General features: G+C 40.6%; 1 protein-coding gene across 2 annotated transcripts in view; it reads left to right on the top strand.

The window, feature by feature from the left end:
• Positions 1–15,190, top strand: part of LOC310942874 (E3 ubiquitin-protein ligase SH3RF3-like) — an 81,811-nt gene that overhangs the window by 54,749 nt on the left and 11,872 nt on the right. For both annotated transcript variants that reach the window (XM_083908322.1, XM_083908321.1), the window contains exons 3-6: positions 2,736–2,831; positions 8,939–9,247; positions 10,776–10,891; positions 12,744–12,914. In XM_083908322.1, the coding sequence (XP_083764448.1) occupies positions 2,736–2,831; positions 8,939–9,247; positions 10,776–10,891; positions 12,744–12,914 (692 nt within the window). The remainder of the gene's footprint in view (positions 1–2,735; positions 2,832–8,938; positions 9,248–10,775; positions 10,892–12,743; positions 12,915–15,190) is intronic.

Here is a 15,190-nt window from a genome sequence, read left to right as displayed (position 1 = left end):
GGTAGAACCTCAGCCCTTGTAGAAGAACACTTTCGGAACCCTTATTTCTAAGAGTGTATGGGTTAATATGTCGAAAAAAGAAAGAAATATCACATAAATAACTGTATAACTCGTGTAGCTTCCTCATCGCCTTTGAGATACTTCTTCACAAGCACCAGCTGCAGAGGGTGACATCCTTCAGTCTGCATGTACCACTCTAGATGTGTCCTTGGGTAAATCATTAAACCCCAATTTACCTAAGAGTGCTTTGAGTGGACTTTAAGGCTTGAAAAGTGCTCTATAAATGGAATCGCTCCTGAGTTAAAGACACACAAAAGCACCTGAAGAACCTTCTCAGTGTAAAAAAAAATAAGATTGAGCTGTTTGTTAACCACGTGTTGCTCACCACTTGATAAATACTATCCCACTGATGGTTGTGACAGCATCAAGCTGTCGGGAGTATTTCTCAATGACGGGGGGACAGAGAAACTGGACCGGGGGTTTAATAGAAAGTTCAAGTACAGACAGACGTGTCCTTAATGAAAACCTGGTCCACCTTCCTGTGGGACAATGACCAGGACAAGATGAAACAAGTGAAGGTTAAGGAGAACCTGTCAAAGCCAGAGCCCTCACCTGAACTCAATTGAAATTTCCCCCAAGGAGACAGTTTCTATCCATTCATGTAGAGCTTTAGAGGATCTGCTGAGTTGAATAGCAGAACATCCCCATAGAAGAAGATTGTTGTTAAGTTTTACTTGAATAGAATTGTGCTTCAAGTGTATAGAGTAAAAAGGCTTTTAATAATCGCTATATGGAGTGGCTCTTTGCAAAGTAATAGCCCCTGTCATCAGGTTCTAATGTAGTGAAAATAGATAAGAAGAGCCAGGTCATGCATGTCTGGCTCTAAGAGCTTAGAGCTGCTTCAGATTTCCACATGTGAGTACATGCCCGCGCTTCTGATCACACTAAAATGTCAGTCTACGCTTAATCGATGTCACGTTTTATTCCAGTAGCTGCCTTTTCTCGCCACGTCCTTCTGCTCTTTAAACACGGAGTTGTTTATGCGAGTGTATAGTGGCAGACTTCCTCACATAACCTCAAGCAGGTTTCCATGGTGACCGTCTTATTCATTGTCTCTTTTGATCAAATCAAGAGCACACCACCAACTGGACTGGAACGCTCTGTGCCGCATCTTTTTTTTTTTTTTAAATGTTTCTCATTCGCCGAAACAATAACATCTCTCTTAAGTTTGTTATTGTCCAACACAGTACACACTGTTGAACACGATCCACAACAACGTGAGCGATGATGTGTGATGAGCAGCGGCATGCGTCATGAAGTGAACCCAAAAAGAAGTCATAAAAAGGATTTAAAATGAAACCATCTGAAAGTGAAGGAAACCCAGAAGCTTCCAATCAATCGAGAGAAAAAAAAACATATGTATGCCTTCACTGTTAGTGGGCTCTAACAGTGTGTTTATTGAAATCCTTTACAGCGTTAGCATGAAAACAAGGTTATAACTACAGTGCAGTTACAGAGAAACAGGGATTCATTTTACTATTGAACATACACTTTGATTAAAAACATGTTGTAAATACATTATTCCCACGGTCATTCATGTCTTTTTTTATTTCTTGAAAGTCAGCAGAAACAAAATAGCTGTGGTTTCGGTTTGAATTTGTTACACGTAGAGCTGCAGCTAACGATTATTGACCTCCGCTAAGGAGGTAGTATATGTATTCGCCGGAGTTTGTTTGTTTGTTAGCAAAATACCTCGAAAAGTCACTGACGGATTTGGATGAAATTTTCAGGAAATGTCCACAATGGGACTAGGAATAAGTGATTAAATATTGGGCATGATCCGTGAGCTGCCTTGGCGGAGGTCTGCGCTCTCCGAGTGCTTTTCTAGTTTTTGTAATCGATTAATCTGTCGATTATTTTCTCGATTAATAGTTTGGTCCAAAAAATTGTCAGAAAACGTTAAAAAAAAAAAAAAAAAAACGTTGATCAGTATTTGTCAAACCTGGAAATGATGTTGTCGAATGTCTTGTTTTTGTCCACAAACCAAAATGATTCAGTTTTAATGATTTCTTTGTTATGTGGAGCAAAGAAACGAAGAAAATATTGACATTTAAGAAACGAAAACAGTCAGAATTTTTTTTTTTTTTATTATTATTATTTTTCTCAATCAGGTCAGGTTTTTTATGCTAATTTGATTCTGACTAAATTGATGACATTTTTGTGACATTATCAGTTGATTTTAGTTAATATTTCTCAAACAAAAAAGGTTTTAGGAGAAAAAACTATTGTTTTCTAACAGATTCCTTTTAGGAACAATGATGTATTCACTGCAGATGTAGCAGTATACGTCAGGCTTTATTTTTGCAAGATCTTCTTGTCGAAGCCATTTCATTCACTTGTGATATATATAAAAAACAATTAGTCATACATTGGCACATGCAAAATCTTCAGAATCTGTTTATTGCAAGAAATATTTAAAAAAAATTGCATCATATGACGTGAAAATACCCGTACATGTAAACAAAAACGTTAAAAAACAAATGTGTAGCTTTGTTCAGAAAGTTGACCTGATTGAGCAAAACCAATGTTATTTTTGGATTCAGCACATCAAAATGACCCTAAAGCTGCTTTAAACAAACTTAAACAATATATTTGGTGTTGACCAGTATAATCGATAAATTTTTTCTGCACTAGTTTTGTTTTTATAGTCACACTCATTTCCTTTGTGTCTCCAGGATGAGGTTCTGACAGTTATCAGGCGAGTGGACGAGAACTGGGCCGAGGGTATGCTGGGAGACAAGATCGGCATCTTCCCTATTCTCTATGTCGAGGTAATGCCACAGACACAGCACCCACTCCCTCACACACACACACACACACACACACACACACACACACACTTATCAAGTCGTTACAGAAAGGGCTGTATAAGCAACCGTGATGCTGCAGCAGAGCAGTTTTCATTTATCATCCTGCTAATTTGGAGGGAGAAGACAGAAAACGTTTAGTGTCTCTCAGGGAAACTATATCCTGTCGACTTTGATAAGAAAGTAGGTAAATGCTTTTTCTCCGTGGGTGGAACTTTTCAAATTCCTTCACTGAAAATGTTACAAAACATTTGGAATATCAGTGCCCCGGCCGGTGGTTACTCTGTCACAGTCGAGTAAGAAAAAAAAACAATTTTACTTGGTTTCAAATATATTTCAACCTCGGTAAATGCTTCTTTTTTTTTCCTGAGGTTGTTTTATATGTTGTGCTGTTACCAGGGACGCTGCTCCTGCTATAATCCATAACTTTGCTTGGATACGTGGTGTAACACACAGTGCTGTATTGGCAGAGGTAACTAATGCTGCATTTGCTGGCACCGACTCACACTGAATTAAAGAATTCCACTGGAAACACTCCAGGATGATGGAGACGTTAAATTAATGCAGCATTAAATGAATTTAACATTTAAGAAAAGCGACCAGACCTCAGACTCTTTAACTGATAATCATCTATTACTAATATTCTTCTATTTTCCAGCCTTCTGCTATTATTCTGTTGTGTTTTTAGATGACACACAGTGACTGTGCATGAAATCTGCTCCTGCTGTCCACTCTACCCTGGCATTATGAGAGCACCAATAATGGAGAACTTTTAAAACACTGTTGGCCTCATTTCCTGTTTTAAAACTGCATTCGTTGGTTCGTATACACAGCGACTCGAGTGTCAGCTGTTTAACACTTACTTAAATTTCCAGTACTTGTACGTTCTTGTTTCTAAATAATAATAAAAATACTCTCTGCGAGTACGCAAACAACTGCAGAGTAGAGAATGGACTTGCCATGTGTTGTGTATTTTTAGAGGATGTGTTTGGATGAGACAGAGCTTGTGTGGCCGCAGATTTTTTATTTTTTTTTTATCTCAGAATGCTGTTTTCAAATGAAAACTGAGTCGTATGGATTTAAGTCTATATGAGCCTCTCTGCGCTGCCTGGCCTGCTTTTAAAAGCTCCGCACTGACCTCAGAGTTAATGTTGGGTTTTTGTTTTTTTGTACCGCAACGGCAGTTTTATTCCGCATTTATTATTCAAATATACGGTTTGCGTGCTGCACCGAGGCTCCACTTTATTGTCTCTGTATGGTGCCTGCTGTACATTTGAGTGTAAACTGTAAAATTGCTGCAGGAATGCAAACTGAATTAGGAAGACTGGGTTTTTTACTCGGAGGTTTATTCAAGGGATTTCCTCTCTGCAAAAATCCACCTCCACAAACATTATACCTTCTTTCATAACGCCATTCCAGTTTATTTTAATCCTTCATATTATGCACCTTTTTTTTTTTTTTTTTTATTGTGGATCACATTTTAAGCCACGGGGAAAAAAGGCCAGTCGTGACAACTGTAAGGATGACGTGTTAATCCAATTTTCTTGCTCTTGTATTCACCACAAATCTGTGAATACACAGGTTTGTATTGTGTCCAAATATTTCTTAAAAGCCTTCAAAAACTGACAGACGGTTCAGTCCGACTGGGAAGAAGACATGCCGAGCAGGTCCGGTGTACTCTGCGGCTTAGAGAACTTCATTAGTGTTGAAACTAGGAGCAGACATGACTCATTCTTCATGCTGCTTTCAGACATCGCTCTCCATTATACGTCTTATCTGCGATTAAGTGAAGCTGCATTCAGTTAGCAAAGACGCAATTATGAAACAAAACGGCTTGATTTCCACAACCCACAGAGGCGTACATGTAAAGTCGCTGTTCCGTTTCTTTTGTCCTGTGTTTTGTAAGCGCACTGCTCTCATGCTGCCTCTCACTGGGTTTTACATTCTACATCATCCAGTCAGTCATTTCAGTCCAACCCTGAAACAACTCTCTTAGGTCGCGGCGATTAGGCGATAAGCTCAGAAAAGTTGGCGCGAACACACACAGACGCACGGGGACTCCTATTGAACAGAGATGCATCAATAATTTAGAGCGCTCCATGACTCTGACACAGCATGGGTGTGTGTGTGTGTGTGTGTGTGTGTGTGCTGTTAATGAGGGATGGGAGGGTAGGGGCCCCAGTTGGACCTCGACTGATCTCCTCTCTCTGTGCATGTGTGTGTTTGTGGTGTCGTACTGGAGGCGGTGTGCTTCTTCTGAGTCGTTGCCTCAGAGCTCGGATGTGAATATCCGAGTTTCTAAAAATGGAGTGTGACAGAGGAACGTTGTTCTCAGCGTGCTGTCGGGTGTATTACAGGGATTTAATATGAATCAATATTGGTGGTAGCTGGAGATGTTAAGCAACTCTGTTAAGGAGTTTTGTTTTGCATTTACAACAAAGCAACAAAGATGCTTTTCCCCTGGTTTTAAAGTTAACATGTGTACACTAAGTTGTGGATTGTGCCTTATTGTGGTATTTCTACCACTGCTTTTTAAAGACGCACTTACTGGAAACAAATTCACTATATCGCCGCAAAGTATAATTCCACCGAGGTTGTGGTTGATTATTTTTAAATTTCTTTCTTGGTTTTGTTGCCAAATTAATATTTCTGTTCCCCTGTTGCCTTATGCTGAGGCCGTAACAGTAAACTGTGATTTAATTAAGGGGATAAAATAAAAGTGGAGCGCCTCACGTTGGTATGTGGAGGAAAGGTGTATTAACAATGAGATTTAAAACGTTTAATTAGCGATAATCCTTATACTTTTGTTTTGATTTAGTCATTCATAAGGGAATGGCTATAGATGTATTAAAAGGGTCACACTTAGACTGCACGTACATGGAGTCCAGCTTTTGTGATATGGAACTTTTATTCGGCCGCTGTGAATACAAAGAAAACTGATGCCAAGGACAAGATAGAACATTTTTAAATGAATCGGCTGAGAATTTTTCCCTCTGCAGCAGGAGGGTGCACACTTTTGTCTATATATGTGTGTGTGTGTGCACACATGGGCTGGCATGCATCTTGCCGCTGTACCCTTTTCACAGTGCAGATGTAAGCCCGTCAGCTCATGCTTCATTGTTCCCCCGCAGAGAAAAATCATCCTCTAAAAGTCGGCGAGTACACAGGGTACAGTTAGCTCCAAACCTAATATTGGACCTTGGAGATTTCATTCAGCCAAAAAGCACTAAATGAAGAGTTGTCGCAAACAACAGCATCCCCCCCCTTCCCCACACACACTTATCTCCTTTACTGCAGCAGGAGTGGGCACTATAACACTGGTAGTTAAAGAGGAACTGACACAGCAGTCACTGGTGCGACCGCGTGTTTGTGTACTCTCTTTGTGTGGGTATATATGTGTGGACGCTCAAACTTGAGTGCATCGGGTAAAAGTTACTTGACTGTTTGGAGTATAAGTTTTGAGAGGAGCGTGTCGCCTCGCTGACCTTCTGCGTGCGCGTGCGTGTGCACGTTTGTGTGTCCTCTAATCAGCCTCATGAGAGAAAGCTGAGTTATATGTGCAGTATCAATCCATCAGGCTCATGAGCATATGCTGTGGCTTTGATTAGCATATCTATTAATATGGAAATGAAACATCGCCAACACTGAACTGAGACAGGGTGGTCCTGTACACACACACACACAGGTTTGCGCAGCTGTTCTTCTTAGGACACTGCTTTGAATTCCAAAGCACCATCCCTAACCTTAACCATAACCAGTTAATGCCTAAACCTAACCTCAACCTAAGCACAATTCAAGTCTGAGCCCTTAAGTGTACCAGTTGAGGACACTTGGTCCTGATAAGGTCTGTTGATGCCAGAAGAGGTCCTAAAGAGGCAGCAAATACAAGAACACACATGCACACACACACACAGAGAAAGAACTGCTGACGTTCTCTCCGGAGACTGTTCAGGATTTTGAGGTTTTGTTAAACAGACAGGATTTTGATGTAAATGAGGGCTGAAGCTGATGTTGACTGTCAATATATTAGTTTAGTTCCTATGTGTATGTGTGTGTGTGTGTGTTCACTTGTATTTTCTATCTTTGTGAGGTCCAAGAAAACATACAAACCTATTTTTGTGAGGACATTTTGACAGAGCCCCACAAGGCTTTATCAGGGTAAAGACCTGGTTTTAGGGTTGGGGTTAGAATTGGGTTTAGATTAGGGTTAGGCACTTAGTTATGATGGTTAAGGTTAGGGTAAGGGGCTAGGTAATGCATTATGTCTATGATGTATCCCCACTAAGATACAAAAACAGGTATCTTTGTGAGGACCAAAAAAACTTAGGGAGTATAGGACATTTTGGTTGGTCCTCACGTTCTGTCATCCTTTAAAGGTCCTTTTTGAGGTTTAAGACATGGTTTTAGGGTTAGAATTGGGTTTATTTTAGGATTAGGGTTAAGGTTATGCATTATGTCTATGATGTGTCCTCACTGCAAATGCTGCGCAAGAATCAGATTTGAAAGTTACCCATAAGTTTACTGCAGGAATGTTCATAGAGGATGTTAAACATTGATTTGCAGACAATCAACACGTCAAGTGGCGCTGTGATATTTGATTTACTTTATTACTGTGGACACAAGTGTGCAGGAAGAATGTTAACTACATAGTGTTAGTCTAAGCACAGCGTACTGATCATAAAAGCAGAGCAGCTTTCCCTCAAACGCCTCATGTAGAGATGATATACAGCCTTTATGTATGTATGTGTTTGAAGATCTATCATGATGAAGACTAGAGCGCACTCACACAAAGACTGGAAAACAGACATTACCTCAGTCAAGTAATGCAAAAAAAAAAAAATGTATATAGCCATTGCATCATGATGTCATCTCAACGTCATTTATGCCATATAATGATGATTGAGGATTTACTCTGAATAAGCCATAAAGCGTGTCTTCAGTCTTATTGGCTGCAAAAGTTAACGGCCCACACACTACTATACTGACGTCAACTGGAGCATATCACCACACACACACACACACACACACACACACACACACACACACACACACACACACACAGTGGTGAAAACAACACAGAGGAAAAACATAAAAGTGTGATTCCAGGATTGAATTAGTCCAGTGGTGTGTCAAACTCACATGTCCTGGGAGCCATGAGCATCTAGTCTCTGGGTCTAGAGAAAAAACAGTATGTAGTACATATAATTATTACATATATAAAATGTTTAATTAATACATTTAGTAATGTGTTGGGCCGCATCTTGGACACCTCTGAATCAGTCAGATAATTTAACACGAAGAGATCATTTACGCGTGTAAATAACTAATACTGTACTGCTTCGCGTCCATTTATCACTACTAACTCATGCATTGTATGTATCAAACTCATGAACAGAAGACACTCACACTTGTATTGTGAGCATTGTGACCTTACATCATTTGTGTGTTTTATTGTTCAGGATTTTCTGATCACTATAATAATGGAAATTCACTGTGTTTTGATATTTAAAGCTCACTCTGTATTCTGCGTACGAGAAAATGTTAAGCTCTTCTATTGATGAATTGGTTTCGCTAATAAAAGAAAACAGAAGAGAGCAGTAGTCTAGCCTTGCCGCGCACTTAAAGTTGTTTAAGATAAAGACACACGGTTGAGGCTAAAAGCACATTTCTCTTTTACTCCACGTTCTAAGAGGTCGAGGTCATCACCACCCGATATTGTTTTTGTGGGATGTGCAATTCGCGTCAAGATGCAGTCTTTCACGAATCCACCCGTATAGATATTGAGCTGAAAGTCTACAGTCTGAAACCCTGAATCAACAAATGGTAAAGGGAAGCTCATGCTTTTTGAGTTATTTGAGACTAGTGTTTGTTTGTTTGTTTGTTTGACAGAAAGAGAGAGAGACTGTCAAAGTGTGTTTCTCTCTCACTGGTCCACTTGTTTGAAAGGCTGCCAAGAAGACACACAAGCTCACTTGATATCATATTGTGTGTGTGAACCAATGAGGACTGACATCTAACATCATTTGAACCACCTCTCCTCTCCTCCTCTCCTCTTCTCCTCTTCCTCTCAGTTAAACGAAACAGCCAAGCAGTTAATGGAGATTGACAAACCTCAGCCGACGAACGTTCCAGGTCCGAGTTCTGAACCAGTCCCGTTGGGCCCCTGCGCTCCCGGCCCCTCCCCGAGTGCCTCCCCCTCGAATGGGAACGGCTCCAGCCATCGGAGAGGCGAGGGCAAGAAAAACGCCAAGAAGCGACATTCGTTTTCAGCGTTGTCCGTCAGCCAGAGGGCAGCCCAGTTCAACAACAGGCACAGCATGGAGATCTCCCACCCTGTGCTCATCAGTTCCTCGGATCCCAGAGCTGCTGCACGCATCCAAGTATATAATCTACACACACACAAACATGTTTTTATAACATAGTAAGAACACCTCATAGACATAATGCATTCCTTAGCCGCTTTACTCTGACCTTAACCATCACAACTAAGTGGCCTTACCCTCACAGAAAACCAGGTGTTAACCCAGAAAAAGCACTTTAAAGTTCAAAATGTCCTCATGGATCCCACAAACATAAATACAGCACAAACACACACACACACACACACACACACACAAAGAAAGCAGTTGTAAAGTATGCAGGGCAATTTCTGCACCAAATATAGTGTCTTTGTGTAGAAATACTTCTGCATTCAAAAGTTGACTGAATGAGGTGGTTGGCATTGAACTCATGATTTTATCTCATGTTTGTTTAATCTTAATTGGTTTTGCGTGGGTTACCAGTCTCAAGGTGGAATTTCAACATTTCTGTCATACTGTGGCTAAGTTATGGGCTGGTTTTGACGATTTGTCAAAAACATCATCGTGCGGCATTGAGTAACGTGACCTCTCCCCCTTGGGTCGGTCAGTTAGCTCTGTTTTTGTTGTCTGGCACTAGTGTCATATATTTGCATATGGTTATCACGTCGTCAGAATCTCTTAGAGTAAACAGAAACAACATGTCATATTTTATATGTGACTTTTGTATTTTCAATGTAACAAATTATATATATATATTTATATATAAATTATATATTTATACAATTATTATTATATATTATATTATATATATAAAAACTAGTGCTGACCGGAAAAATACGTGCGTGACGTCATGTTTACGTGCCCAGGCACCGTTTACCAGTTAGCTCCGTTAGCTGCCAAAAACGGTTACGACATTCAAATTCAAAATACAGAGGTCTATGATTGGTAGACGGCGGTAGGTGGCGCCACATGCCAAAACGTGATTTCAAAACATAAACATGATTTGCAGTCTGCAAAATATTTTTTTTAATGCAGATATTTTGGCTGTACTGTTGTTGTTGGTGAGTTCAGTTTGTTATATGAACATTATTCCTGAGTCTCTGTGAGATATTAGGAGGATTTTATAGCCAGTTGTTTTAGATTTATTACATAATGCACCTTTAATGTTGACACCGTTGACCACCATTAGCGCGTTAACGTGCCCAGCACTAATAAAAACATAATTAAAGTACTTAAAGTACCAAAGCACATGTGTAATATTTTCTAGTCAGGCTCTAAAGATACAGCAAACATTATTCATTTTATAAACCAGCGAGCATTCTCTTTGGTTATAACATATTCCCCTGTCACCCACCCTGACACTTCCATATGAATAAAACCATTCCTCTTTTTGACAGCCTTCAACTGCAGATGCATTGCTTTTACATGTATTGCCTGTGGTTGTATTCTCACCTGCGTTCAATGTACTTTTCCTGTCTCTGAATATTACCCAGGATGCATACTGAGAAGCTGATAAGGATGCAGGCACATACTTGGAAGAAAGAAAAAAAAAAGTCCTTCTTTTGTTCTAAATGAAAACCACTCATGTGTGTTTCTGTTTGTGTTTTAGGACGCGTCTCCCCCAGGTCCCTCTCCCTCTACGGCAGGGGTGTTGGTGCCCCCCAAAGTGGCATCAATAACCTCTGAGCTGCTGGCCCATGCCAAGGTGCAGCTGCCACTCAACATGTGAGTACGCCTCAGGGTGCTGTCAGCACAACCCACCTGCGACCTGGGTTATAGTCCCTCCTCACACCTGCCTGTTCTGATTTATTAACATGGATCTGTGCCTGAGTAGCAAGCAGAATTTTCTGAGTCCAGCTCCTGGCTGTGTTTAAAAATATATTTTTTTTCTCTTTTGCCCAAAGATATTGGCCATGTTCCACCGCCACTGAAACTGCATTTACTCCTCCATTGGTCAAGAATGAAATCCCTCTTAGGAAGGAAATATAGACTCACAAGAACAGTTACATCAGTGTTTCATAGCAAAGCCTTCAACAGCACAGTCATGTGGTTACACTAGACTTCCTATCCATTTTACCGCAGTGTGCTGTGCAAGTGGCAACTGGTCGTGACGTCACCCGTGGGGATCTGAACTCCCGTCCCGATATGATGCGCAGAGATTGGCGGTTTGTGTTCACTTGCAGCCAGGTGTCGACACCAGCTGTCAGTCACACTGGTTGTCCTCGTATTTGCAGTGCTTCAGCATCTATTTCCATCTAAGAAGGAACATAACATAACTCACTTTTACGAAAATTGCTTTTCTTTTTGGATGGTGGACAAAAAAAAAAAAACAGCTGAAACTGGGGTAAAATGGAGGCGAAAAGGAAATGTTCAACTCTTGAACTTCCAATGTTACATTTACATGGTCAGCATCTTAAACTCTGAGATCACAAGGAAGTTGAGCTGTGATTTTTTTTTTTTTTTTTTTTTACTCTATCTGTACAAATGTGCTAGAAAATTAAATTAAGTCGCTACGCATGGATATCACTGGAGCAATATGACTCGCTATGCATTCACAGGACAAACTGCACAGGCTGCACTTACAGGCTTTGCTACTGATTTCACCAACTTCACATATGCTGATAATATATATATTTTTTTTATTAAAAAAGGATTAAGACCCAAAATGTACCTGGCACACTCACAAGTGCTTAAAGTCTTGTGGAATGTAATCTCTCCAGTCACATCCAGATGGCTGGTGAGGTGCCAACGCTGAGCAAGATTGTTCATTAATTTATCTTGTAATTAATGACCCAGGTAACCGAGTGTGTCCCTGATATTGAACTCCTATGTATGTGACAGAGCAGTTGTTGTTGTTTAGTCTTGCCTTTTTGCCAAGGTTAGAATTAGTTTAGGGTGTTATAAAGGCCCAGGGAAAGTGACAATAAGGGCCCTCAACCAGGGTTAGAGTTATATACACACACAGCAGCAGCAGTCATATTTAATAAATATGTGTGATTTTATTAGAATTTAGCTTTTGATACACACACTCAGTTACAGCACACGCACACACCAATGTGTGGCTGCAGATATGTCCCACTGATGAGGTCAGACATTTCCATCTTGACCTGGCAACCTTGTCTGTTGCCATGGGGAGGCAGGAGACGGTCCCCACATCTGTTACCATGGCAACGGGAGGCAGTGCTTATAGTGCTTGTTTACCCTTTGGTCTAATCTTTTTCTGTTACAGACTGGCACCAACATAGGACACACACACACACACACACACACACACCAGAAACGACCAGAAACTCGCTTATGTTGCGTTAACTCGGAGAAAACGACAACACACATAAAACGTTATTATTCATGAATAATAATGAATACATGTCAGATTTAGCAGTGTACCTAACCAGAGGCATGTTAAACACAAACATGTTGATGAGGCACCCGCTGTGTTTTGGAAAATAAATAATTTAGTCAGCTCGGTGGTCGCATCGCTCCCAAACATCATTTGAGATTTTAAAAAGTATAACTTACTTTTAAGTCCATTGCCTCTAAATGGCAATTAAGATTTATTTTTTTGTTTCGTTCCCAGATATTTGGCTCTATATGCCTACAAGCCCCAAAAGGCTGACGAGCTTGAACTAAGGAAAGGAGAGATGTATCGGGTGACAGAGAAGTGTCAGGACGGATGGTTTAAAGGCACCTCGCTGAGAACAGCTGCCTCTGGTGTCTTCCCAGGAAACTACGTCACCCCTGTGTCCAGGTCAGTGAGCTCAAGCTTGGGGAGGGGGGAGGGAAACAGCAGGGACACAGCCTCCTGAGGGATAATGTCATCTCCCCATCCAGATAAAAGTATATAGCAGTTACAGTATAATCATATTGAGCAGTGGGTGCACAGCTGTGAAACCTTCAAGTACCTTTATGGAACAAAAAACAGGTGATTGATTTGTGATACAGTCCACAGTATGAGCTCAGTGCATCGAGGTTTAGAGCCACCTGTGAGTTATTTCCCACACAGTAGTTGTAATTTACCTGGTCATTTTCATGGTAATTTACCAGCTCAATCAAAGCTGAATACAAATGAGGTGGAGCAGAGCAGTTTTGGGACTTGTTTTGGCATAAAAACTTTGCACACGTTTTTGTGCACTCGTGCCAAAAAAAACCTTTCTTTGTGATTTTTTTTTTGTGTCAGCTTGCGATACAAACTGCAGATGCTGTTCTCCTTATGGTGATATCCATTTAAGAGATTCAGTGAGTCGAAGCGTTCTGATGCTCGGCCCGCCAACAGATTCATCATAGATAGATCATCAGCATTGTTGTCAAATTTGCTGTTCCTAACCACGGTGCTCATCTCCTTCACTTTGAAAAGGAGATTTAGGATAATAGAGGAAAAACTGCAACGAGAAAGACAATGAGAGGGTAAGAAAAAAAGATATAAGAGGCGAGAAAAAGGGAAATAAAGAAAAAAACACCTGGATTGAAGAAGGAAAACGTGTAAGGAAATCAGACAAGAGGTGGAGGGAAAAGACAAAACCAAAAGAGGCGACAAAGCAAAAGTAAGAAGAAGACAAAGAGATGAAACGGCTGTAAAAACAGCAGGTGGTCCCTCTTCACCAGATATGAATGGCTGCTTACAATCTGCAGTTATGCAATCTTAGAGAGAGAGAGAGAGAGAGAGAGAGAAGATGGGCAAGTAATCAAATGAGAGGCAATTTGTTATTCCGAGTCTCTCCTTCTTCCTCCACCCCCCCAACCCCACACCTCTTCCCCTCTTTTGTCTGCAGTGCAGCTCAGAAATTTCTCACCATGATAATGAGGTGCTGACAAAGACACACACACACAGCCAATAACAGGCTGATCATATTGATATTTAAATGCGGGCTAACATGTATAAGTGAGTGCTTTTTTTTTGTAAAACATGCAGATAAACTTTTTTACAAGTGAATGTGGAAAACTTTTAGTTTTTATGTCGTGTTTTTCTCCTGAAAGTGAACATACTTAGTTGAAGGAAGTGGCTGTGAGCTGGCTGCAGCCACAATTTGTGTTATGCTGGATTCATTTGTCACGATGGTATGAATTTTTCCACTCGAGCAGGAAACTAGCTGTAGTGTGTAAATATCGATCGCCAAAATGTATGAAGTCTTAAAAGTTACCGATAGCAGCCGAGAATATCTGAGCGGCACTTTATAAATGTATAAAACCCCCAGGACGCAGAATAAGCAGTTAAAACACGTTCATATTAAAGAAGCTGTGAATAACTTTGGTGTTTTTCTGTTGGTAGACACACACACACACACACACACACACACACACAGACAAAGCCATAACTCGGTATGTGTTTGACGGGAAGTCGATGGGCAGCCATAAGAGTGTGAACACTGCTGCGTCAATAATGTTCAGCTTGCTGTTCTGCCATTCAGCACTCTGCAGACGGAAGCACGAGCAGCCATGCGCCTCCATACATGTTACAGCAGGACACTATGTTATGCCCATCCACCAGTCAGATAATAGCACGGAATTTACTCACTCCGACAAAGGATAATGGTACCGTTTGTGGCTCCCGCTCTGCTATTATGAACAAAGCACTGGCGATTAACATTTTGCACATAACAAGTGAGTCCGTGCTCGTGTTAGGGGGCTTTGTCGGGCTACGCCAAAGAACACGGGCACTTTGAATTGAATGCTCCTTTCCTGCTCTCATGGGCACGATGGATGGATGGATGGATGGATGGATGGATGGATGGATGGATGGATGGATGGATGCAGAAGTATAAGCTTATATGCACAGACCGCATTCCTTTACATTATACACAACTCAATTTATAGACTACTTTATCCCATTGCCAACTATTTACATATTTACAAGAATAAACACAACCATTCCATCACCGTCCTGGATTAAACTGCTGTTCTTCATCCTATTTAATTCAAAATGTTTATTTTTATCTTATCTTATAATCTTATCGATTATGTGTATTACAACATAATACACATTTAGATTCCCCTCTTATATTATCTCTCTGAAAACAACGTCTTTAT

This window comes from Microchirus variegatus, assembly GCF_963457635.1.
Source record: "Microchirus variegatus genome assembly, chromosome: 22".
In the NCBI taxonomy this organism is placed as follows: Eukaryota; Metazoa; Chordata; class Actinopteri; order Pleuronectiformes; family Soleidae; genus Microchirus; species Microchirus variegatus.
Note: the sequence above shows the minus strand (reverse complement) of the source record. Positions and strands in the feature narration are given on the sequence as shown.